Source organism: Triturus cristatus, chromosome 5_1 (assembly GCF_964204655.1).
Source record: "Triturus cristatus chromosome 5_1, aTriCri1.1, whole genome shotgun sequence".
NCBI classification, from domain to species: domain Eukaryota; kingdom Metazoa; phylum Chordata; class Amphibia; order Caudata; family Salamandridae; genus Triturus; species Triturus cristatus.
Window position 1 is genome coordinate 124,714,647 of NC_140587.1, and position 27,588 is coordinate 124,742,234.

Here is a 27,588-nt window from a genome sequence, read left to right on the forward strand (position 1 = left end):
ACAGTGTTTATAAAGCTAGGCCTTATTTCTGACATACACTATCACTAACACATTGGTATATCTCCTACCCAGAGACATCAACGCAATACATGAGAATGCTTAGAATGCATCAGGTAAGTGGCACAAAATACAATGGTCTCCAGTGAGAGACCAAACCATATACTAATAAAGTGGAATGGAAATTGCCAAGCAGAATAGGACTCGGACCAGAAGACCTAAAGAAGCCGATAAAATGAGGAACCACCCAAGGTAAGTGCCCATGAACCCCACGGAGGCTGTGTGCAGAGTGGAAACACAGCAGCATGTCCAATGGACGTCAATGGAGAAGTCACAGTTGCAATTTTAAAGAAGTACTCTTCCCGTAGGACTTTGAAGAAACCCTTTGGAAGATAGACGGTTGGAGAGCCACCCCACCCATAAATGCCCCAAGAACCAGGATACCTCCACCAGGGAACGCGGGTTCAAAGGGCTGAAGTGATGTCAGAACCTGCTATAGACAGCAGTGGGAGACTTCGATGAAGATGCCTCTGAAGAAAAATGCCAAGGAGTCTTGTGCAATCCAAGAGTGAAATCTGGAAGTAAAGAACCTGCAAGCAGAGGGGACAGAGTCTATACCACTCGAAGGTGACCAGGGGGCACGGAAACACAATGCCCACCGATGCTAGAAGGTTCAGGAGAGTCTGTGGTGACCTTGTCACTGGAGCTGTGAGGACCAGACAAAGCTGAGGAAAACCAGGAGCCTTGCACGAGCTGTCTCACGTTGGATGGAAATGACTAGGGGGTCGGTGTCCATGGGAGCACTGACAAGCCTTGGTAGCCAGAACCAGCACGGAAGATCAAAAAGGAGCAATGTTGGGACCAGCAAAGTCCAAGGGATATGCAAGCAGCAGAAGGAGCACACTGAAAGAAAAAAAGACCCTCAAAAGGACCCACAGGCCAAGGGTACAGAAGTCACAAGAGGACCTTAGTCAGCTCACCAAAGATGGAGGGCCACGATACAAGGACTGTGGTAAGGACGCTGGTCTTCAGGAAGTGATCTGCTGGAGAGTCTTGTAGCCTGAAGATCTCTGGAGTGCAAAGCCAAAAAGCCTTTGAACCGGCAAGTCGACACAGTGCACAGAAGTTCTGTCCCAGAGGTTCCAACAAGAGATACTGACCCCAAAATTATAGGGAGGACAGGTGAGGCCTCGAGAGAGTTGCAGAACCACCACCCGTATTGCTGAGCCACAGTAAGTCTGAATAACAACAGGATCAGCAGACCGGTCAGCTTCATTGAGGTGCATGCAGATGCAGGGGAGTGACTCCTTCACTCCAAGGGAGATTACTTTGGGTGTCCTAGATGCTGACAGGTCTATTGAAGAACCTGGATGAAGCACAGACAACAAAGTGACCAGGCAATTGAAGAGTGACATAGTTTCTGGGTTGAGTCTTTTACCACAATGAATCTGAGGACCCACCTAAAGGGTAGCCGTTAAATACCCTAAGGAAAGGATTGAAACGACTTTGGGTCCATCCCAGAGGAGGGACTGGAAAGAGAGGAGGATACTCCTGTGCCCTTTATCCAGTTTTTCACCAGAGCGTGAACTAAGCGTTCCTGAACTGGTTCAAACTGGAGTTTGCAAGGAGGGCTCCAAATGTGCCCTTCACAGCAGTCTGGTGACGCTGGCAAGCATCCACACCCCACTAAGGGCCAGATGTAGAAAGCCAAATAGCGACCGCAAACGCCGATATTTTCAGAATTTCAGCTTTTGCAATCGCAATTTGGCTTTGAGCAATGTAGGTAAGATTAAACCTACTCGCAAAATAAGGAATCGCAAAAATTGTGATTCCTTATTTTGCGATTGCATTTAAGGAATCGCAAATTGCGATTCCTTATATGCAATGTAAGTAGCACAAAAGAAAGTGCACTTTGGCCTTAAGGAATTACTAATTACCACCAACTTCAAGTTGGTGGTAATTAGCGATTTCCTTTAAAAAAGCACTTTTTTGCTTTTTTAAAAGTGCCATGTGGCACACATTCATGCCCTTAGGGCATGTATGTGCGCCAGATGTTCACACATGCACATTTCAGGGGTGCAACAGGGTTTCCTTTTGGAACCCTTGCACCCTTGAAATTGCGTCCGGAATTTACGAGTGCCTCTTGGTTACTCTCAAATTGCGGGCGTAAATCCAATTCATTCCTATGGGCCTCTTGGCCCATAGGAATGAATGGGATGGTAATCCTTGATTGCGAATCTCAATTTGCGATTAGCAATTAAGGAATATTAAGGAATCGCAAATATCTTTGCGATTTTTATCCACATTCCATTTAGCGAGTCCTTAATAGCGATTCGGTAAAAATCCCTATTAAGGACTCGCTAAATTGAATTTATCTATATCTGGCCCTAAGTCCTGTCTAGAAGGTGGTCACAACTCCCTGTGACAGGAAACCTATTGTTCTATCTTCCTCTGCTCCGCAGCAGGAAGGCAGAATTGTGTCTGTGGTCGAAAGTATCACTAGCTTGCTTGCAGAACCTGAAAAGCTGTTACCGGGAGTCCAGGGGATGCCCTGAGGAGCCCCCCCATACACGGGATCATACTTCCTACACTGGAATCGGTGTTGGGGTATGATTCCAACATGTTTGATACCAAACATGACCGGGTTCTACAGCCACAATATAGTCAGTCTAGGTCCACTCTCTCCCCGCAGCTCCACTGTGCCGTCTCTTGCCTCCAGACCCCGACTTTGTCCTTGGGCGGTTCGTAGCTACTGCCTGCTCCTGCACATGCTGCCAGCTCCAACTGGGACCAGACTGCCTGCAACCACTGTCACCTTTCTCAGCCGTTTTCTTTTCTTAATTTTTCCCTGTTGTGCCACTGTTATTGTGCCCATCTGTGTCTTGCTCTAATTCCACCACTGTTTTTATTTTCTCGTGCCTGCCTATTCCTTTTGCCTTTTGCCGCTGCTGCCCCTGTGGTTCCTCCCCCCAGAATTCCCCCACTCCCGCCTCCCAGCTTCTCCTCCCTCCCACCTCCCCTACCTAATGGCGGCCGCTGCGGGGGAGCACGAGTAAGACCTCCGACCCTTGGTCTAGGTCCATTCTCTCCCCGCAGCTCCGCTGTGCCGTCTCTTGCCTCCAGACCCCGTCCTCCACCTTGGGAGGTTCGAGGCTGCTACCTGCTCCTACGCCTGCTGCCCGCTCCAACTAGGACCAGACTGCCTGCAACCACCGTAACCTTTCTCAGCCATTTTTGTTCTTAATTTTTCCGTGTTGTGCACTGTTATTGTGCCCATCTGTGTCTTGCTCTAATTCCACCACTGTTTTTATTTTCTCGTGCCTGCCTGTTCCTTTCGCCTTTCGCTGCTGCACCTGCGGCCCCTCCCTCCTGGAATTCCCCCTGGGAATTCCGCCCCGGAATTCCCCCCTGGAATTTCCCCGCTACTGCCTCCCAGCCTCTCCTCCCTCCCACCTCCCCTACTTAATGGTGGCCGCACACGCGGCCAGTTCTTCTGCCTCCACTGCCGCCAGACCCTCACCGCCATCCCGGCCTCCAACAGCGCCGACGCCAGCACCGGCGACACCCTAAAATACATCCTCCTCAACGTACACTCCGTACACAGACACACACGCCATGGAAATCTGGAACCTACTCGACTCTCTCTCGCCCGACATTGCCTTCTTCACAGAGACCTGGACCAATGCATCCTCCACCCCCGACATCAGCACCGCCATCCCAGACGGATACAAGATCCAGAGAAAAGACCGCCCCAACCACCCAGGAGGGGGCCTCGTCATTGCCCACAAGAGCACCCTCCGCCTCACCACCTCCAGTGAAACCTTCTCCTCTGCCAAACACCTGTACTTCCATATCCAGACCACCCCCAAAGCCACACTCCGAGGAGCCCTCCTCTACAGACCCCTGAACACCCTTCGCCATTACCATCACCAACTTCATCGCACCCACGCCATCGCTCCAACAAATTACATACTCATTGGAGACCTGAACTTCCACCTCAACAACCCCAGCGACCCCAACTCCACTACCCTTCGTGACAACCTCGCCAGCATCTGACTTAAACAACTCGTCAACACACCGACCCACAGAGCAGGAAACACCCTCGACCCCATCTTTGCGGCAGGAAACACCCTCCAATTCAGCCACACAACGCAGCCACCATGGACCGACCAACACTGCATACACTTAGCCATCAACAAACCCAAGGCACCCAAACCAGCCCTACGCCCACTACAAAGGAACTGGAGCAAGGTTACCGACGAGCAACTTAACTCCACCCTCACCCGAGACAAACGACGCAGCCAGAGAACTCCACACCTGGATCTCCAACTGCGCAGACAAGCTCCCCCCCTACGCAACCCCGACAGACAACGCCCCAGGAAAGCCGCCTGGTTCATCACCGCTCTCCAAGAAGTCAGACGCACCTGCAGACGCCTGGAGAAGAACTGGAGAAACACCAAGACAACCAAAAACCACACCACTTACAAGGACGCCATGGCGGACTACCACAACCCTATCAGAGCCACCAAGAGGAACTTCATCCACAACAAAATCCTGGCCTACTCCACCAACTCCAAATAACTTTACAGTGTCATTCAAGAATTCAACAACCCATGCAGCGAAGCCACAGACAAGACCTCTGCGAGAAGCTTGGAACCTATTTCCACCTCAAGATCAAAAACCTCTATGACAACTTCATCGACCATCCACCAGGTGCCACAGATGGCCCCCCCAGAAACACCAGCCATCCCACCATCTCCAACTGGACACCAATCACGGCCGAAGACACTGCCTTGGACATGCAAAACATCCACTCGGGGGACCCCACCGCCCCCTGCCCCCCTCACATTTACCACAGAGCCGCGGCCGCCATCGCACCCAAACAACAACACACCATTAACATCACCTTCAAAACAGGCACCTTCCCAAATGACTGGAAGCGCGCAGAAGTCAGACCCCTGCTCAAGAAGCCCACAGCTGACCCTACCTACCTCAAGAACTATCGGCCCATCTCGCTCCTCCTCTTCGCAGCCAAAGTTGCAGAGAAAACAGTCAACAGGAAACTGACACGTTTCATTGAAGAGAACGCCATCCTCGACCAGTCCCAATCCGGATTCCGAAGCAACCACAGCACAGAGACCACCCTACTCGCCGCCACAGATGACATCCGCACCCTCCTGGACCAAGGCCACTCCGGAGCCCTCATCCTACTCGACCTATCAGCGGCCTTCGACACCGTCTCCCACCGCACACTAGTCGCCAGACTACACGACGCAGGCATATAAGGAACAGCCCTGGACTGGATCCGATCATTCCTCACCGGAAGAAGCCAAAGGATAAGACTCCCACCCTTCATCTCTGAATCCATGAAAATCACTTGCGGAGTCCCACAGGGTTCATCCCTGAGCCCCACCCTCTTCAACATCTACATGGCCCCCCTCGCAGCCATCGTCCGACAACATGGCCTCAACATCATATCCTATGCCGACGACACCCAGCTCATCCTCTCCCTCACCAAAGACCCCACCACTGCCAAACTCAACTCCCAGAAAAGAATGCAAGACATCACAGTCTGGATGACCAACAGCTGCCTGAAGCTCGACGTCGAGAAGGCAGAAGTCCTCGTCCTCGGTACCACCCCTTCTGCATGGGACAGCACCTGAGGCCGACCGCCCTCAGAAGCCCACCTACCCCCTCAGACTACGCCAAGAACCTCGGCATCGTACTCGACTCATCACTCACCATGAACCGACAGGTCAACGCCATCACCTCCAGCTGCTTCAACACCCTCCGCATCCTCCGCAAGACCTTCAAGTGGATCTCCCCTGAGACAAGGAAGACAGTCACCCACCCACTCATCACCAGCAGACTGGACTTTGGAAACGCACTCTACGCCGGCTCAACAAGTCCCTACTCCGCAAACTCCAGACAATACAGAATACCGCCGCCAGACTCGTCCTCAGCATCCCCCGACACGAACACATCAGCCAACACCTACGAAGTCTCCACTGGCTCCCCGTGGAGAAAAGAGTCACTTTCAAGATCCTCACTCATGCCTACAAATGCCTACACAACAACAGACCCAAATACCTCAACGACAGAATCAACTTCCATGTACCCAAAAGAAACCTCCGATCTTCCAACCTCGCACTGGCCGAAACCCCACGCATCCACAGAGCCAGAGCAGGCAGAATATCCTTCTCTCACATTGCAGCCAAAACCTGGAACGAGCTACCGGCAGACATCAGACGCGACCCCTCCCTGAACACCTTTAGGAAGACCCTTAAGACCTGGCTCTTCTGCTAAACAGATCTGCGGAAACACCCCCACACCCCTCAGCACCTTGAGACCCTCAGCGCGTTCACAATTCCCTGATTGATTGATTGGTTTAGACATCCCATAATGACTGATGTCCACTATATGGCCAAAAATGACTGACTTCACTTACAAAGCCTGGAAAATCAACTCCGAGTGTTCTAGGGCTGTCCTGCTCTTGCAGGGGCACCCTCACACTTATAACCAAGCACCCTGCCCTCAGGACTAAGTAGCCTGCCATAGAGTTGACTTATATGTTTTTACCCTTTTCATGCATCGGACGGCCGGGAGCTGTCCGAAGTCACAGTGGGCGTGTGCGCCGGACGGCTCCAGGCCGTCCTGGCACCCACTCATGGGGAAGCGCTGGTGCAGCGCCCACCGAAGTCATAGGATGCAATGGGACACGCTGGAAGCCATTTGCTTCCACCACGTCCAAGGAAAAGAGGTGAGTTTCTCGTCGGGGAGAGTGGGGGGATTTATAAAAGAGGCATCGGAGGTATGGAAAGGGTTTTTCTTTCCTCCGATGTCTCCTTTCAGCATTCCTGCTACAAGATTGCGCATGGGGCGTGATCATGCAGCAGTAATGCCCACTAGACACCAGGGATTTTTTTTGTTTTAAGTAAGTGCCTTGTGTTTCAGGGAGCAGCCCCTTGGGCAAGAATCGTTCCCCTTTGGGGAGCAATTTGTTCTGGCCCCACTGGGGTGGCAGATCGGCCCCAAAAAAATAATTAATTTAGTTGTGTACCCACTTGGCCACCAGGGATTTTTTTTAAAAATATGTTTTTGCAGTGTGGCCCCTTAGGCAACGGTCGCTCTCCTTTGGGGAGCATTTATTTTGACCGTTTGTGCCCCCCCGGGGGCAGGGGGATTAGCTCAAATAAAGTTTTTTTTATTGTGTGCTCACTAGCCTACCAGGGAGTGGAACTATGTTTGTCGGGAGCGGCCCCTTGGGGAAGGGTCACTCCCCTTTAGGGAGCATTTATTTTGGCCATTTCTACCCCCCTTGATGGCAGATCAGCCTTATGATTTTAGGCCCATTTGTCCCCCAAGGGGGGAGAAGCCATTAGACACCATGGATTGTTTTAGTGTTGTTGGGGAGCAGCCCCTTGGTCAAGGGTCACTCCCCTTTATGGGGTGTATATTTTGGCTGTTTCTGCCCCTTATCGGCCTTATATTTTTAAGCCCATCTGGGAGGCAGAACCAATTAGACGCCAGGGATTGTTTTTGTGTTGTTGGGGAGCGACCCCTTGGGCAAGAGTCGCTCCCCTTTATGGGGTGAATATTGTGGCTGTTTTTACCCTCTTTGGGGGTAGATCAGCCATATGTTTTTAAGCCTATCTGTCCCCAAGCATGGACTGGCGCTTTGCTGGCGGTGTGCATGGACTGGCGCTTAGCTGGCAGTGTGCGTCGGCTGGAGATTGGCCGGCGGTGTGCTTGGGCTGGTGCTTGGCTGGCGGTGTGGGTGGGCTGGAGCTTGGCTGGCTGTGTGGGTGGACTTGCATTTGGCTGGCAGTGTTTGAGTAGTGACTTGCTGCTGGTCATTACACACTCTTCTAGCCAAACACCACTGCACACACTATGTCAACCACCAGCGGTGTCATTGCTGTGTCAGTCATGTGGACGTATGAAAGTGATGGGCCCTTGAATGTCGCTGTCTGTTGATGTGACTGTTGTAAGCCTACCCACACAAGTTAGGTAGCATTTTTATCGGGAGACTTAGAATAGGAAAACAACTGTTATTAATGATTGACTTTCTTTGCATTTCTGCCTTCCAAATGTAAGACAATTTGTAAAAAAAGAAGTCAGTTTGAAAAATGACCTCTAATTCACATGTTTGTATGGGTACCGACAATTTTGTAGATGTGCAAAAAACCACTGCTTCTAAAACTTTATATTTTGTTCCTGTTTCAGAAATATATTGGTCTTCTTGGTACCAAATGAATTGCGATGTACCTGGTACACAATGAAAAACCATTGCATGACGCAGCTCAGTTATTGGCTCTGGGTTCCTCGGGTTCCTGGTGAACCTACAAGTCCTTTATATCTCGACAACCTGAAGGGTCTAGTGAATGTAACGGTATATTGCTTTAAAGAATCTGTCATATTTTGAAGCAGTTACAGGTGAAAACGTTGGGAAAAATGTTTGTTTTTTAAACTTAATTTCAATATTTTCAATTTTCAACTGTTACTTTCTATAGGTAAACCTTGAAGGATCTACACAAATTCAGAATTTTGTCTAGTTTACAGAAATGTATAGCTTTCTGGGATCCATTATTAGTTTCACACCCATTTCTACAACTAACTGGAAGGAGGTTGAAAGCACAAAAAATAGGAAAAATAGACTTTGTCCCAGTAAAATGACAAAACTGTATAGAAAATGTTGGTTTTCTGACAAAAGTCTGCCTGTCCCTGAAAGCTGAGAAGATGGTGATTCATCACCACAAACCCTTTGCTCATGCCATTTGCAAGGAACAAAGCAGATGCTTTGTTCTGCAGGAATTGTTTTGCATTTAGAAAAATAAATAAAAAATAAGCTGTATTTTGCCTAATTTCTGGGGGGCATATTATCAAGAAACGGTGTTAAAATTATCGCCGCTTTAGTGGCAGAAAACTGCCGCTAAAGCGGCGATAATGGGCTTGATAATATGCCTTTGAGAATTCCCATAGAAGCCCATGTTCTGGTGTCAACATAGACTTCTATTGGAATTCTCTGCGGCAAATTATCAAGCCCATTATCACTGCTTTAGCGGCAGTTTTCTGCCACTAAAGCGGCAATAATATTAACGCCTTGCTTGATAATATGCCCATTAGTCTCCTCCAGGAGAATCCACAAACCCTGGGTCCCTTTAGAATCCTCAGGGTGCTGGACAAACATTACACAAATTTGACTTTGATACCTTATGTGGACAAAAAGTTACAAAGGCCTTAAGCACAAACTGCCCCAAAAAGCCAAAAAAAGGCTTAGCACAGGGGGTAAAAAGGCCTAGCAGCGAAGGGGTTAAGTGCAGTGACCTCAGATATAAGTAAATGTACATCTGTTGTGAGAGGTGCATGCACCAACTCACACAGGCAGCAATGGCAGGCCTGTTGTCACAGTTTAAGGAGATACCCATGGGTGGCATTATACATGCTGCAGCCCATGGGAGACCATTAGTGTACCTATGCCCTGGGTACCTTAGTACCATATATTAGTGAATTTTAAGGGAACACCAGTAGCCAATTGTGAAGGTACCAAAGTACTTACCATGTCAATTGAAGGGAGAAAGCACAGTTGCTGTGGTCCTGATTAGCAGGATCGCAGCAGACTATGTCAAAATCATACTGACATCAAGCAGAAAGTGGGGGTAACCATGAGAGTAGATCCTTCTTTCCTACAGTTTGTGCAATTAAGCTACTAGAATGGTATCACTTTCTGTCCCTTTTTACATCAGAGATTCATACTCTGTCTTCAATTTTTTGAAGACCTAAATCATACACTATGTTAAATAAGTACACATTTTACATGCTAAACCCTTTTGGATATAGGTGAAACAAGAGGACAGTCTCAAAAATAGTAATTGATGTAAGACGGAGGGCAGCAGAAACAACACAAACAACACAAATGTTCAGCTCGTTGTCGGCTCTAAACTCCAAGTGGACATCAAGCTGAGTCAGGAAGGTGCACCAGTAAAGAGTCCAAACTTGATAGTAAGTCCTTAAAGTTCCTTTTATTCTTATATATATTTTTTTCATAAAACGAGAAATCAGCCAACGCGATTCGTTCTTAAGAAAAGAACTTCTTCAGGGCTATATTTAGACGATGTAAATTACCTACAGATGAAGGTCATCAAAAAGCATATGATCAAAATAGCGAACAGTCTTTCATCTCCATTAGCGGCCGGTTAAGGTGTTCCTCAAGGCTCTATACTTGCACCCACACTGTTCAATCTCTATTTAGAACCGTTGGGAAATCTCCTGAGTAAATCCGGGATCCACTATCATCTATATGCGGACGACAGTCAAATCTACCTTAAGGTGGCCTCTCACGATCTCTCCTTCCTAAGCTCTACTCTCGACTCCATTCAAAACTGGATGTAAACTGATCCTGAATCCCTCCAAAACTGAATTCCTCCTCATCTCCTCCTCACTTTCTCCTCCCCCAGTGAAATCATGGATGGATCAGATTAATCTACTGAACAATAAACCAATCATTGTCGAGAGCGCAAAATCCCCTGGTGTCATACTCGACAGAAAACTCAATCTACTCTCCTACATTGATTCCATTGCAAAGTCTCCTCGATACCAACTGTGCCTTCTTTGGGGGATTTGTTGCTTCTTCCCGGAGCACGACCTTAAAACCCTGGTCCAATTGCTGGTTCTCTCCAGATTGGACTACTGCAATTCTCTTCTTACTGGCCTCCCCAAATCCCACCTGTCCCCCCTGAAGTCTGTTCTCCATTCAGCAGCTCGTTTCATATATGGGGCCAAAAGAAGCGACCACATCACACCCATTTTATCCACCCTCCGTTGGCTTCCCATAGAGGCAAGATCTATCTACAAGACTGCCTGTATCACCCACAAAGCCTTGCACTCCTCCTCACCTCGCTACCTGGCGAATAAACTGAAACTCTCTGGAGGCTCCAGACCATCACGTAATGCAGAACATTTATTGCTTGAATCTCCCACTTTCAAGAAGGAAAGATCGATGGCCCAATCCTTTTCAGGCAACGCGGTGAGAATCTGGAACTCACTTCCACCTCAGCTCCGGACCACCACCTTTTCCCAGGCCTTCAAAACTGACCTCAAAGCTCTCCTCATTCAAAGACACTTCCAAATTTAAATCACGCCCTCTATTTTCTGAAGGAAGTCCTTCCATTATAGGAAATTCTGTTCTCCATGCCTACAGAAGTGCCTTCCCAGTGTGTTTTTGTGTTTTGAGTGTCTGCCATTTAGTGCAGTATTATACCCCTACTTGTACTTTGTACTATTTTGTAACATGCACATATGTCACCTTTCCTTTTGTAACGTAGCGTTTGCTACCTCTTGTATTTTTTTTGCTTGTGATACATGCACAACGGCCACCACTGCCTCATGTAACGTAACCTTTGTTTTAGTGTTTTGAGTGTCTGCAATTTATTGCAATTTTTTTACCTCTACGTGTACTTTGTATGCTCTTGTAACCTGTACACGTCACTTTTTCCTTTTGTAACGTATCGTTTGCTACCTCTTGTATTTTGTTTGCTCTTGATACTTGCACAATTGTCACTATTGCCTCATGTAACGTAACATTTTATTTTGTAACATGCTCACTTGTAATTTTTCTCCTTATGTATCATTACTGTTCCTATTGTGAAGCGCTCTGACACCTTCGGGTAAAGTCCGCGCTAAATAAAAACTCATTAAAAAAAAATGGCATTAAAAAAAGTGGTTAGTACTTACGTTGTTGTAAGTGATGGCTCATTTCCGCAGCGGAATCTGAAAGAAGGAAAGAAAATGTTGACAGGCATGTCTGCATAACCGAGACAGCATACAAGTGTATAAACAAAGGTTTCTTTCCTAACTGCCCCAGGGCAATGCCTTTAGGACAAGTAATCACGCGATATAAATGGTAAGATAGTTGTTATACGTGTCCGCGTTTAAACCATTTAAATCACGGGGCAAGAACAGTCAGTGAAGGTGGGACTTGGTTTGCGTGAATGCATTTTGCCAAGACAAAGGACAACAAGGTATCTAGGGTTGCTATCATGATGTTCACTATTGAGGGTCCTACATAGCAGTGCCATCCATTAAGCAGCCTTATACTCACCCCTTTCGGCTCTCTAGTTATTGTGTACAGACTGGAACAACTGGAGAGCTCTGATTTCTATAGCACCCACATTCTCTAGGGCATGGGTACTCACAAACTTTCTCTCGGGGGCCAAATTTACAGTGTGGTTTGTGGCCGAGGGCCGCACCGGTGGGGGCGGGGGTAGTGGGGGAGGGGGCGGGGCTAGAGCAAAAAAAAACTGTGACCATGAGGTTGAACACAGGCCCCTGCAGCGGACGCCTTCGTCCACTGAGCCACCAGACCCGGCATTCACACACCTCTATCTATCTATCTATCTATCTATCTATCTATCTATCTATCTATCTATCTATCTATCTATCTATCTATCTATCTATCTATCTATCTATCTCTCGCTCTGTCTCCCTCCCTCTATCACTCTCTCTCTCTATCACTCTCCCTCTCTCTGTCTCCCTCTCTCTCTATCTATCTCTATCTATCTCTCTCTCTGTGTCTCCCTCACCCTCTCCCTCCCTCCCTCTCTCTCCGTCTCCCTCCCTCTCCCTCCCTCTGTCTCCCTGTCTCTGTCTCCCTTCCTGTCTCCCTCCCTCTTGTCTCCCTCTCTCTTGTCTCCTTCCCTCTTGTCTCCTTCCCTCTTGTCTCCTTCCCTCTTGTCTGTCTCGCTCTTGTCTGTCTCTGTCTCCCTCCCTCTGTCTCCCTCCCTCTCTCTCTGTCTCCCTCCCTCCCTCTGTCTCACTCACTCTGTTTGTCTCCCTCTCTCTCTGTCTCCCTCCCTCTCTCTGTCTCCCTCTCTCTGTCTCCCTCTCTCTGTCTCCCTCTCTCTGTCTCCCTCTCTCTCTGTCTCCCTCTCTCTCTGTCTCCCTCCCTCCCTCTCCCTCCCTCCGTCTCCCTCCCTCTGTCCCCCTCCCTCTTGTCTCCCTCCCTCCCTCTCTCTGTCTCTCTCCCTCCCTCTGTCTCACTCACTCTGTTTGTCTCCCTCTCTCTCGTTCTCCCTCCCTCTCCTTTTGTCTCCCTCCCTCCCTCCGTCTCTCTCCCTCTGTCTCCCTCCCTCTTGTCTCCCTCCCTCTCTCTCTGTCTCCCTCCTTCTGTCTCACTCACTCTGTTTGTCTCCCTCTCTCTCTGTCTCCCTCCCTCTCCCTCTCTCCGTCCCTCTCCCTGTCTCACTCCGTCTCTCCCTCCCTCTATCTCTCTCTCTCCCTCTGTCTCACTCACTGTGTTTGTCTCCCTCCCTCTCTGTCTCCCTCCCTCTGTCTCCCTCCCTCCCCTTCTCTGTATCCCTCCCTCTCTCTCTTTCTCTCTCTCTCTCTCCCTCCCTCTCTCTGTCTCCCTCCCTCTCTCTCCCTCCCTCTCCCTCTCTCTGTCTCCCTCCCTCTCCCCGTCTCCCTCCCTCTCTCTATCTCTCTCAATCAGTTTGTCTCCCTTTCTCTCTGTCTCCGTCCCTCTCTGTCACCCTCCCTCTCTCTCTGTCTCTCTCTCTCTCTCTGTCTCCCTGTCTCAGTCACTCTGTTTGTCTCCCTCTATCTGTGTCTCCCTCCCTCCCTCTCCCTCTGTTCTCCCTCCCTCTCTTTCTCCCTCCCTCTCCCTTCCTCTCCCTCTGTCTCCTTGTCTGTCTCCCTCTCCCTCTCTCTCTCCCTCCCTCTGTCGCACTCCGTCTTCCTTCCGCTGTAAACTCACCCGCTGCTCTCACTAGCTGCTGCCCCCCACCTCACCCTGCTGTCCCTGTCACCTCACCCCGCGCAGAGACAGCTTCCCTGGAACACACACAGCCGCCGCACCCAAGTACTTCACAGGTCTTTTAAAGACCATTCACTTGTTAATGAGGCTTTGTTGAATTTCACCTCTTCTTAGCGCCCCTGAATCTCCACTCAAAAGCGCCCCTGCATCTCCACTCAATCAGAGTGGAGATGCAGGGGCGCTGAGAAGAGGTGAAATACAACAAAGCCTTATTAACAAGTGAATGGTTTTTAAAAGAATCGCCCGGCCCCCATAGCTCCGCGCTGCTGCAACCGGCGATATAAAAAAACAGAGGTATGTAGCCTGCAAGGTCCGCGGGCCGCCAAGGAAGGCTTGCCGGGGCACTGGCGGCCTGCGGGCCGTACTATGAGTACCCGCGCTCTAGGGCGTCTGTCCCATTGCAACATGTGCCCACAACACCCCACCCTCCCCTCCCCATCCAACGCCCCTTCCCAGATGTGCATACCCTATTGTAAACTTATTACCAATGCTTATGGATACGGACACAATGTTTCATCATCAACAGTAAGGGATGTGAGAAGATTCTAAATAACAAGTATTTGGTAAATGCAATAGGTTTCACCTATGTGATTAATAAAAAGCTGTTTTTTGTGTTTAGACAGTGGCCCTCCCCTGGCTAATCGTATACATTCTCACCATTTTTAAGTTAATAAAGCAGCACAACCGAGAACCAAATCACATGGGAACTGGGAGTTTGCCAACATGGAGGTGCTGGAAAGAGCAAGGTAAATAACTTCCCAGAGTCAAACCAATGACATTCACTCTCTGAACATGATTGTTTCCTTTCTGTTCCTCTTTAAGCCATTCTCCACTGATCAGCACCTCTTCCTTTCACAAAAGCATTTTATTTTTCATTTTCGTAGACAATCAACTTGACGGCATGGCTGATATTTAACTACTGTAACTACACAATGAGCCGCATGCAAAATATTAACACTGCAAGCTTTGCTGGTATAGCTACTGCTAGCACGGCCGACGATGAGTAGTGTGCACATTCAACACGGCAAGCCTTTGGTATAGCTACTGCTAGCACTGCCGACGATGAGTAGTGTGCACATTCAACACGGCAAGCCTTTGGTATAGCTACTGCTAGCACTGCCGACGGTGAGCAGTGTGCATATTCAACACGGCATGCCTTTGGTATAGCTACTGCTAGCACTGCCGACGATGAGTAGTGTGCACATTCAACACGGCAAGCCTTTGGTATAGCTACTGCTAGCACTGCCGACGATGAGTAGTGTGCACATTCAACACGGCAAGCCTTTGGTATAGCTACTGCTAGCACTGCCAACAATGAGCAGTGTGCAAAATATTAACACTGCAAGCCTTGGGGAATAGGTACTGCTAGCACTGCTGACAATGAGCAGTGTGCCTATATTACCACTGCTTGCCTTGGGGTATAGAGACTGCTAGCACTGCCGACAATAAGTAGTGTGCATATATTAACTCTGTAAGCTTTGGGCGAGGGCTCGATGGTGACATCCAGGACAACTGCCATGCTATGAAAAGATTCCTGCAGGTACATTGTAAGCGCTGGGCATGACCAAGCCATGTGTAAGAAGTCAGCTAATAAAGTACCACATCTCACACATTTAATTCAGACCCTCCCACCGAATTTAGCTATCTGCTGTGGAGTAAAATACTAATGATGCAAGTATTTAGGTGCTGTAACTTTACACTGGTGCCCTTTGTAGGCATATATGGGGCCCTTCTGCCTTTTGAGAGAGAGGTGGATAGATCTATGTAACGCTCTCAGGGCAGTGGATAGGAGGGATTGATGTACCCATGCAGATTTTCGGAGATAAGACTATTAACAATGCCCAGTCTCTTCAAAGGGTGTAGATAAACAGGAGAGGCACTAATGAAGTTCAAGTAGACGTATAGGTCTGACATGCATAGGGGTTAAATGAATATGCAAAGAAGTTCTGCTCAGGGGTGGGAAGATGTACAAATGAGGGCCGTACTTAAGGGTTTACTTAACTGTGGGTGGGTCCCTAGATTCGTCGTTGGACAAGATTCAGATCACATACCACTTTAACTTCTACCGTCTGCACACTCTGGACTTTGCTGGACTTCGCTTTGGGAACCGAAACTGCACCGTGGAAGATTCCTGCTTCTCCTATTCTCGTAGTCTTGCTTGTCTTCTGCAATGTCTGTGCCCGTGCTCCATATAGGTTCTTCACCAGGCTTTTTGACATCCAAGACACCAAAAGGAATCTCCCTTGGGGTGAAGGAGTCACTCCCCTGCATCTGCAGGCACTGCAGTGCAGCAGACAGGTCTGTTCATCCTGGGCTCCCACGGACTCCTAAAAGCTCAGCAACAGAGGTGGTGCTTCTACAACTCCCTCAAAGCCTGCACTGTCTTCATACCGAGTTTGAGGCTAGTATCCCTCGTCAGAACTGCTGGAACAGAACCACGGGCACCGTGTTGACTTCCTGTTGCAAAGGCTTGTTGGCTCTCTCCTCCAGAGGTCTCCGGGCTCCAAGAAGGTCCAACTTCGAGCAACTCCTGCAGCCAAGATCTTGCTCTCACCACTTCCTTCACAGTGGGCCTTCTTAATTGATGAGCTGCATGAGGTCCTCTTGAGGTCCTCTTGAGGGTCTTCTTTGGCTCCAGTGGCTACCCCGCTTGCTCAGGGTCTGCTCCGACATACTTGCTCATGGTGAGTCACTTGGACCTTGCTGGTCTGGACACTGCACCTTTTTAGTCGACAACTTTGTTTGCTGCTGCCAAGGCTTGTTGGTGTCCCTGCCGAACACTGAACCCTTGGCTCTCGACATCCGACGTGTGACAGCTCGTAAATGGCTCTTAGTCTTATACAGTGTCGCCTGGTCCGCACAGCAGCAACTTCGAGGGCACGTCAGCCTCTCCAGCATCTCCGACATTGGTGGGCATTCATCTTCTGTGCCTCTTGGTCACTCCTGAGTGGTATAGACTTTTCCCGTCTGCTTGCAGGTCCTTCTCACCCTGAATCCACCTCTGGGTTCCACCAGACTCCTTTGTCTTCTTCTCCAGCGGCATCTTTCCTGAAGTCCTTCATTGTGGTCTACGGCACTTTCAGACGTCACTTGACATCTATACACCCGGCTTTCCTGGTGTAGGTATCCTGGTTCCTGGGTACCCACTGGTGGGGTGACTCTCCAACCTTCCATTGTCCACAGGATTTCTTCAGGGTCCGCTGGGAAGGCTCGTTTTTCTTTAACTCCTTCCATGCTCATGACGAGCTCAGCTCGTCATGAGTCACAGTGGAGCTGTGCTCATGACAAGCTGAGCTCGTCATAACGGCCGCAGCCCACCCACGAGCACAGCGGCGCCTCGGACCCCCCCGCACCGTGGGGGAATTACCCCCGCAGCGAAGGGGTTAAAACTGCAACCACAACTTAACTATTGACTAACATTGAGCACGCTGTCGTGTTCCCGCTGAGCACATGACCTCTGTGGGGTTCCTAGATACTCACCTCAGGTGGATCCTTGGGTCCCCGGCTCTTCTACGTCCTCTGGGTCCATTCTTGAATGAGTCGTGGTTCGAATTTCTCTAATTTAGTGGATACATCGTTTGGTCTCTCCCTGGAGACCTTTGTGTATTTGTGCTACTTACGTGCTCTATTTCCTAAGTAGTGTGTGTATTGTGTTTGTATACAATGTGTTATTGAGTGTTTGTAATAAAATACATATTTTTATAACTACACTCTGTGATTGTTTTTCACTTAACCTACACCATAAGATTAAGTACTGGTCAAGCAAGCTGCTTTACATTCCTTCTGGACTAAGCCTGAAGGCTGCTCTCCACAGCTACCACTTAGAGAGCTTTCTAAGGTTGTCTAAAACCACTAAAATTACCATAAGGATTGTCTGGATTAGTGCAGGGTGCTACACTTACATAAGTGAGCACTATATACCAAGTCAGCCTCTTACAGTGTAAAGTTGACAGGTTCGGGTGGAGGACCCTCCCATGCTGCTGCGACAGAAGATACTTGTGAAGGGGCTTCCTGATCAGAGGATCGATGCTCAATTTGAGAAGCTTGGGATATCAGACTCTGTGCACAGTCCAGCGCCACAAGAATGACTTCGGCCCGGTCGCTCCTAATCTTCTTGAGCACTCCAGGCAGGAGTGGTATGGGCGGAAAGGCAGAAAGTAGGCCTGAACTCCACTCGAGACGAAAAGTGTCTCTGAGCAAGAGGCACCTTGGTAAACTCCAACGCACAAAACTGCTGACATTGCGCATTCGCTGCGGAGGCGACCAGATTTAACCAAGGGTCTCCCACTGCTGAAAGAGACTTAGTGCCACCTCTGGATGGAGACACCATTTGTGATCCGCTGTAGATCAATGGCTGGGGTTGTTCGCCCTAGCGTTCAGAGAATCTGCCAGGTACTGAACTACCCAGGCATATGCTCTGCTGTTCCAGCCATGTCCAGAGATGCAGGGCCTCTTGACAAAGGGTCACGACTCCACCCGCCCTGTTTGTTGCAGTACCACATGGCGGTGGTGAGGTCAGTGAACTCTTCAACCAACTTTCCTTTGATTGAAGGAAGAAAGGCTTTCAACGCCAAGTGAATCGCTCGGAGCTCCAACGAGTTTATGTGGAGTCCGGATTCCGCCAGAGACCATAGGCCTCTGATCTCCACCACTCGCTGATGGCTGCCCCATCCCAGAATTGATTAATCTGTCACTGCTATATGATCTTGTTGGGATGGGAGAGTGGTATTCCTTTGACAGAATCACATTTGGTCAGCCACCACTGCAGGTCCTGTGCTGGTCCCTCTATGTTCTGGACCATGTGAGAGAGATTCCCCTAATGCTGCACAACTGGAACTCCAGGTTCCACTGCATAGCCTGCAAATGCCATCAGGCATGTGTCACAAGCAGGATGCAGGAGGTCATGAGGCCCAGAAACCTCAGTGTCATTATCACCGAAATCCAGGATAGAGGCTGAAACATATTTATCAGAGCCTCAAAAACCTGCACTTGTCATTCGGGAGGATAAGCACCAAACTGCACTGTGTCCAGAACAGGTCAGATGAAAGGGATGGTTTGAGAGGGAGTCAAGTGTGACTTCAGCACATTGATAGTGAACCTCAGAGAGTGCAGGAGGTTCCCCGCAGTCTGGAGGAGTGAGACGACAGCCTGGGGTGAGCACGCCTTCAACAGCCAGTTGTCGAGATAGGGGAAGACTGGCACCCCCAATCTGCACAGATGAACTGCGACCGCGACCATCACCGCGGTGAACACCAGAGGGGCGCTAGTAAGGCCAAAGGGGAGCATGGTTAAGTAAAAGTGCTCATGGCCTACTATAAACCACAGATTGCGTTGATTTGCAGGCAGGACGGAAAGTAAAAATAAGCTTCCTGCAAGTCCAACCCTACCATCCAGTCTAGGTCCAGGGCAGACATGCTCTGAGCTAGAGTGAGCATCATGAAGTTTTTCTTTTAGAGTAAGTACTTGAGGGCTTGTAGATCTTAGATAGAACGAAGGCCTTTGTCCTTTTTCGGGACCAGAAAGTAGCGGGAATAACAACCACAGTCTACTTCTGGTGCCAAAACACTCTCGATGGCTTCCTTGGCCAAGAGAGTTATGAATTCCTCCTGGAGCAAAGTTAGGTGATCCTCCGTCAGCCGGTCAAAAGTTGGAGGTATGGAGGGAGGGGTGGGCTTAAAGGGGAGGGGGTATTTTGGACTATCTGAAGAACCCATCGGTCCGACGTGATGTTTTGCCAATAGTGGAGGTGATGGCTGATCCTGCCACCAACTGGCCGCCCATGATCTCGAAGGAAATGACTAGGAGGGTTTGGAGCCTAAGTGTTCCGGGTGAGGAGGGTGGAGTGGAATGACCTGACCTCTGCCCGATCAACTCCCAGGGTCAGTACGAGCCGCACCGACGGCTGCTCATAAGCTGCTGAACTTGAATGGTCTTGTGGCTGGGGTACAGCTTGTGTGGCTGAAAGCCTCCTCCGTAGTCACGAAAGGGGTGAAAAGCATACGGGGAACATTTGGCCACTGAGGCCCAAGAACTTATCGGTAGCCTTTGGGTCCTTAAAACGCTCCAGGGCCATGTCTAATTTATCTCCGAAGGACGGATGCCATCAAAGATGTTGTCCCTGAGGGAAGCCTGGGCACCCCCAGAAAAGCCTGAAGTTCTCAGCCAGGCATGGTGTCGAACAGCCAACGTTGATGTAATCGCACTACTCAGCGAGTCGGTAGTGTCAAGCACACAAGGAATGTCGCATCTCTCGGTTTGATACCGCTTGGGAGAGGATGTCTCGGGCCTCCTCCGGGACCTGTGACAGCACTTGCCCAACCATTTCCCACAGGAAGTGGAAGTAATGGCCCAATAGGCATGTGGTGTTCACCTATTTCAATGCAAGGCTGGCGTAATAAAATAATTTCTTGCCCCAACTATCTAGCCTCTTGGATTCTCTGTCGAGGATGCGGAAAAGATCGCGCCCTGTGATGCAGAGTCTTTAATCATCAAGCTCTTGGTAGTAGGGTGGTTGGTGAAGGAATTTGGGTTGCCCAGTGCAAGGCTATGGTAACGGGTGATTGTCCTATTCACAGGAGCCCCTGTGCAGGGCTTGGACCAGGCTCCCAGTAGGACATCAGTGAAGGCCTCATGAAAGACAAGAGTGATTCCGCTGAGGAGCAGCCGGTTGTAGGACCTCTGTCAAGATGTTCGTCTTGACTGCCAAAGAAGAGAGCTGAAGGCATAGGACCTCAGCTGCCCTTTGCACCACCATATTCTAATGAAGCTCCTTTATCCCTAGCCACGGTAGGGGGAGAAAGCAGACCAGAATCTGGAGAGCTTTCCAGTCAACTTGCTCCACCTATTTCCTCATACTAGTCCATTTCTTGCTCTGGCTGGTCTTGTAAACGGTCTAGTGACCCCTCCCAATCTTCCTCCATTCCTAGCCCTTCAGAAGAAGGCTGCAAAATTGACCTAGAACTAAAGGGTTCTGTGGGCGCTGTAATCGGTGATAGTAGGCTCCGATTCAGCTCTGGGTCATCAGGGATGAGAATGGGGCTGGCGCCACCAGTGGGCACAGGTGCTGTTAGGAGTCTTGGAGTGGGGGCTGGCACCAGGCAAGATTGCAGTGGCATGACTGGCATCGGACTAGATCCATGAGGGTCATCAATGCCGGGCCCGGAACCGCCAGCGCAGAACCTGATGGAACCCCCTCTGAGCCTACTGGGCCTGAAGGCAAGCCAGTAGGGTCAGGTCGCCCAAAATGAGACATGTGGCATCACAGAAGTCTTTTTAACTGAGCAGGGATGGCTCCGGCTCCCGGGAAGGCAGGGAAGTGCTGAGCCGAGCCAGGAGCAAGATCAGCTGGACAAGGCCTAGAATACAGAGACTCCTCCGTCTCATCAGTCGATTGATAAGAAGTCAAAGCACGCTTCAACTTCTTGTGTATTTTCATGCTTCTTACCTGAACGCCTCAAAGACTTTGAGTGGGAGGATGAAGACTTTGCGTTCCCAGATTGGTGCCCGGACCTTACTCTCGACCGGGCAAAGAACGACACCTACGGTGCATACAACGAAGTGCCGAGTGCCGGGGTGCAAGTATCTGTAGGAACCGCTCCCTCAAATCATTCGGAGCCATGGCCTGTCAGTCAGAGCACAATTTCGAGTAGCATTCACGCTCCAGGCACCAAAGACAAACCAGGTGTGGATCCGTTACCGACATAGCACAGTGACAGGTGCCGCATGGCTTGAATCAAGAAGTCTTCTTGGATATCTGAACACACCAAAAAGGTTTGACAAAAACATGAATAAAAGCCTGTCAAAAAGTGAGAGAGGGTCGCTCTCTTCACAGGTCTGCGCTAACTGGTGTGGAAAGAAAATAACTGGCGTCAGCATGCCGATGTGGCACCTCTATATGTGACGTGGAGGTCACAATGGTGAAGACGACGCCAACAACGTTGGAGCCGACCAATGACACCTACAGGTGCACATGGGTACTGCTAAAAAAAAAGTCTTCCGGATCCAGTCTGATGCCTGGGAAATTGAAGGGATCTGCGGCTAGATGTCTCCATCAGACACCATGAAATATAAATGTTAGAGGTAATTCTTTGCTCATGGCAATTTATTTACCCAGTACTGCACCACTAGCATTATTATCTACAGATCCAACAGCCACTATGGAGCAATACAATGTAGGGAGCCAGAAGACCCATTCTTCAGAGTTCTTTTAGACCAAAATAGGAATTTCAATTATTTGCGAAAAGCAAACAAACACTAAGCATTGTGTGTTTACAGTGTATTCTAAAGGACTCCATTTTTAAAACAAATTCACATTACTTACTTGCGTCTGCTTTGTTTACCGATCGTCGGCTAAATTTCCACAGTCTCATAGGAAGAAATCCTCTGGGAGGAGCTACGAAGAAAAAACAACTATGATGATAGCCATGCAGACATATCCCAGACAAACAAATTACTTACGTTCGGAAACGCGCTTTCTGATGGATGCTATAACTAACTGCATATTCCATACCTTGTGTAGTTCCTAAAAATACATAGGATCTGCACGTTTGTTGGACAACATAAACTAAGGGCTTGGTGCCAAGACTGGTTCTGGACACCCCTGCAGGATATGCTGGCCTATAGACCAGCTAGCTCAAGGGTGCCACAATAAGCCCCTTAGCCTTTTTTTAAAAAAATTAACTCTATTGGCATTTGTGTTATCATGTAACATCCGACATACTCAAATATTCTGTTACATAAATCATCCCTTTGCTGGGAGATCCGAACCACAAATTGCAAAAAAGGATTGACCTTAGGAACACATTCTTTTTTCCCCTTTTTCCTGCGTTATTAACTTATTTCGTCCTACGTCGTTAACATATTATGCACTGTATGCTGCCTATATAGGTAATGCCAACCCAACCCCTTCTCTCGCCCATTTCCTACCTTCGGTATATACCACACAATCAAGTCCAAATGTGTCTTTTCTTTGCACCCCAACAATCAGGGTTGATTCCGCTGCACGTCTTCTATCAGTCCTGATTTTGCCATCCCATAGTATTCCCCATTTCATTATCCATGGCCTGAGTACCATCATCTTGTTTTTCATTGAGGTCTACTAACATCTGGGACTATGACATTAGATCCTCCTCTACTTTAACGTCCGTTCGCACTGCTTTCATTCACATTTTTTCGGTAGTCGCCCATTCATTCATATCTCTCATACAGTCCTCTAACTTTGGTGGCCGGGCCCTGAGCCAGCTTTTTGCTATGTGCCGTTTTGCTATTACTAATCCCAATGTGATAAATCTTCTGCTTAGTTTTTTGTTTTTGGGCGTTGGTAGAAGACCCAACAGTACCTGTCGGGCATTCTTGGGAATCATCCAGCCAGTCGCACTATGTACACTTGTGATTATAGTGTCCCATTACGGACTCAATTGCTTACACGCCCAAACTATATATAGGAAATCTGCTGCTTGAGCTTTACATCTCGGGCACTCACTGCTTCACGTTGGATAAATTGTGTGCAAAGTGGCTGGAGTAAGGTATACCTGATGTATAATATTGTGTGGGAGGAGCTTGAAATGGGTGTTGAAGCTGACTGTGTGTACCCCTTCCTGAACTTTTTCCCATTCCTTATCTGATAATGGTTCTTCCAGCACGGCATCCCATCTATTCTTTACCTGTAGTGTTGTGTGTGGTAGGTCATCTCTTAGCGCTCTGTATAGGCGTGAAATTAATCTTTTGCCTTGTGCCATATAGAGCATTACCGACAATATATTGGTGGTGAGCGGTTTCGCTGGGAATCCCTGCCATATTTCACGGGTCACGCTTGATATTTTCCCGTATTGTAGAAATTGCCCTGGTTCTAGTCCGAAGGTCTCAAATGCCTCCTCTCGGATAATGAATCTACCATCCGCATATAGGTCTCTCAACGTTCGGCAACCACCCTCTCTCCAATGTCGTACAGACATAGAATCCACGATTTGGGCAAACGGACATATTGCCCAAATCGGCATGTCCAGAGCCTATGGGGCGTACCGCACTACTCTCCTGACTACCACATCCCACACATGAGCGACCGGTCGGATTAAGACATATCAGGGACGGAGGACGCCCCCACACATTAAGATTTGTGGCAGGGTATGCTCAACATGTGTACCTGCCAACAGATCAGTCTCCCAATTACTTTCAGCATCCAGCCAATGTACCGCATGTTGCAGTTGGGATGCCATAAAATAGAGCTCCAAGCATGGGACCTCAAGCCCCCCCTTCCCCAACTTCTCCGTAGGGCTGTCAGCCTCACTCTTTTACGTTTATTACCCCATAAAAGATCTATCAGGAAGCCCCTTAACCTTACCAAGGAGCAAATTGCTTCTGGCAACCACTGAACGTGACAACCCTTGACCCTTCAGGGATCGCGGAAACAGTACAGTGCTTTTCGCTCAGTCAATCATGCTCACTTAGTCTCAGAAAGATACACAGAATAAATGTTGGGGACTTTTTCAATAAGTATTTATTGAACCAGCGCCATTCTAGTATAAAACATATGTGCTGCAATAATCAGTAGCCAGAAGCAAACCTAAGAGGTTACAATCACTAGAAGAGTGAACAGTAAATACATTTCCACCATGGTGCTAAAGCAATAAATATATGCAGGCATAGATAAAAACTTTAATGTTTGCGTACTCCTACGATGCGGACCCTACCTAAGTGCACCTAAGTGTACCTAGCAAGTATGTGGATGTAAAGCCAAGAATCCACTAGGAAAGAACCAACCCCATTACCTGATGGGAGAGAATGAAGGACCTCGTCTTGGTCATAATTGGACGCCCCAGAAGGGATGTCAGACCACTGCGTGTTGAAGTTTCAGCGGCAGGTACCTCCGTGCATTGAAGCATCTCCTCTCGTTACCTAGTGAAGGTGCGGTTCTTTTATATAAAAAATGTAGCCCTGGGAGTTCTACCTAAAGCGATATGTTTATGATGCGATTATGTAAATTAACCTGAATCATTTATTGTAATTATGCAAAGTAGCCCTGCACACAAGGATGAAGATAGCGATTATTTTTGTGCAGAGTATGTTAATCCTGTTATGTACGTCATGTGCAGGGGATTAAGATATGATGCTTAGAATTCTCATGCATAATAAATGAGGATAGTTTCAAGGAACCCAATCAACATGTGTTCAGCACATAGCTGGGTATAAGGTAATTCCTAGAACTGTTATGCAGAGCAAGGTAATACAAATATAGGCAAAAGGTTGCTTTGCTACCTCAGTCTAGGTTAGAAAACATAACAACACCCCCCAGGCACCAGACTCGATGAGGAGAATTTTGTAGAAGTGCCACAAGGGCTGAAATTGTGTTGCCCTGTGCTGATTCCATATGCATATTAGAACCACCCCTGCTAGCTGACTTTAGTTCCTTGTCTTTTGCCTTTCCGCATTCTCAGACGTGGAAAGTAAACAATTGTTTGTAACTATGTGATGACTACTAACGTGGGACCTTTGCAAATGTTAAAAAGAGACCTCTCTGAAGAATAGGGAGGTGTGAGGGCAGAGAGAAAATTTGCTTTAGAGTATCCACCAGAAAGAGCATTACCAAAGGTGAGTAACTTGCTCTTCTGATGTATACTTCTAACAGCAGAATCCTCACCTTAGCATAAATACCAAAACCATACTTCTAAAAATGTAAGACCTGTGTATTGGGCTCATACCAAAAAGTCTTGAACAACTAAGCGGGTGAAGTGACCATCTTGCCAGTCCTGGCTACCAAGGCAGTAATGCTTTGTGATTGTATGCACCCACACATATGTTGCAGTCTGGCAGTTATCAAGACCATCACAGTAATAGCAGCCTTGGTCCTGGTGGAAAGGGCCCTCAGACATTCCAGGGATTGCTTCCTGGCCAATGTATGGCAGATCTTAATAGAGAGGACTATCCACCTCATCAAGGTACTCGTCTGCACAGCTTTTCCCATTTTAGCTCTGAAGAACTCCACAAGAAGCTAGTCCTTAGTCCAATTTATGTAAAAGCTAAAAGCTGATTCGGGTCTCAACAATATAGTCTGTCCTCTTTTTTGAGGGATTGGTGAAATAAAAAACAATGGGGATGGGTTGCCCAACATGGAAGGGAGTTATGACTTTTGGTAAAAGTCCTCAGCATCAATTTTTCCAGAAAAAATTTGGTCTACAGTGATTAATCTGACAGTGCTTGCTGTTCACTCATACAATGCTATGACATTATCGCAATGAGGGAAATAGTCTTCAAGGTCAGGAGATGCAGCGAGCAGCTACCCAATGGCTCAGAAGGCATGCATGTGAGTAATGTCAAGACCGAGCTAAGGTACCATTGTGGCATCACAAATGGTTTAGGGGAACAAGTGTGTCTTTTGCAATGTTCAAAACTTTTGACACTGTGTGTTCTCGACTGTGGTGAAAATATCTAGCCAGGAATCTCCCAGTGGTGCAAGACTCCATATGCCACCTTCAGAGATAGATGGCACTCATGATCTGCCAGATGATGACTGCTTAGTTTGTCTGTTTTGGCTTTCAAGGGCCCTGAGAGGTAGTTTCTAACCATAAAGATGCCCTGGCACTCTAGCCATCTGCAGAGGCGCAAAGCCTACTGGCACAGGACCCCACTCTGCTCTTCTCACAGCAGTACCACAGGATGGTGGTATTGACTGTGAGAACCTCTACCAGCTTCCCTTTAATGGTTGGCAGAAAGTCCTTCAGTAACAGACAAATGGCCCGTAGCACCAGTAGGTGTATATGGAGTGAGCCATCCACTGGAGAACATAGGAGCATATTTACAAGCAGGCGTTAAAAAATTATCGCCGCTTTTGCGGCTGTTTTCTGCCAAAAAGCGGCGATAATTTTATCGCCTAATTAACAAGGCCACGCTAACACGTGAAACCTTGCTTTAGCATGGGGATTGTTTACGCCCACTTTGCATCTCTAATGAGATGTAAAGTGGGCGTTCCTGACCTAACATGACAGGAGAAATGTCGCTAAGCGACATTTCTCCTATCATCAAGCCCCACGCTATGAAGCATAGCGTCAAGAAAAGTAGCGATAACCCCTGTTATCGCTACTTTCCTTACGCCTGCTTCAGGACTGACTTAGCCATGATTTCCTATGGAGGGTGGATATCATGACTAAGTTTGTGAATCCCTATCAGCAAGCTAACGCCACATTGCGTGAGATTATTGCTGGGTTTCCAGCGATAATCTCACGTTAGGCAGTTAGCGTGAGGATTTTTATCGCTGAGGAGATAAGCGTTGCTAATAGCACGCTATCTCAGCGATAAAAATCCACGTTACCCGGCGATAATTATCCTCATACTAAGAGCGCTGAGCGATAATCATCGCCGGGTGTTGCTGTTATGCCCCATAGTCCACTGATCTCCACCTCCCACAGGTGACCTCCCCCCAGCCCAGTAGTGATGTGTCCATCACCAAAGTCCACTCTGGGTGGGAAAGGGAGAGTGGCCTGTCGCAGAACAAACTGTGATCAGTTAGCCACCAACATAGATCTTGAGAGGTGAGTGGTCTTAGGAAGGTGGCCTTGATGCTTGGCTACTCGGATTTCATATCCCAATTCAGAACTCGCATAGTTGATAAGGAGTATGCACAAGGACAAGAAGTCCCAGAGCCACCCTCACCTGGATTGAGGATCAAGCCTGAAATATCGTGATTACAGTCAGACAGTGTCAGACTTTTTACTGGTGAGGAACAATTCTGTACTTTAGGTGTCTTGGATCTCGCCAATGATTTTCATGAACAGCCAAGAGGTGCT

The 27,588-nt window shown here is 48.4% G+C and overlaps 1 protein-coding gene across 1 annotated transcript in view; it reads right to left on the minus strand.

The window, feature by feature from the left end:
- The window catches only part of LOC146830356 (uncharacterized), a 993,685-nt gene that overhangs the window by 535,186 nt on the left and 430,911 nt on the right, over window positions 1-27,588 (minus strand). The window contains exon 7 of the mRNA XM_085603721.1: window positions 11,731-11,766. Within this exon, the coding sequence (XP_085459847.1) occupies window positions 11,731-11,766 (36 nt within the window). The remainder of the gene's footprint in view (window positions 1-11,730; window positions 11,767-27,588) is intronic.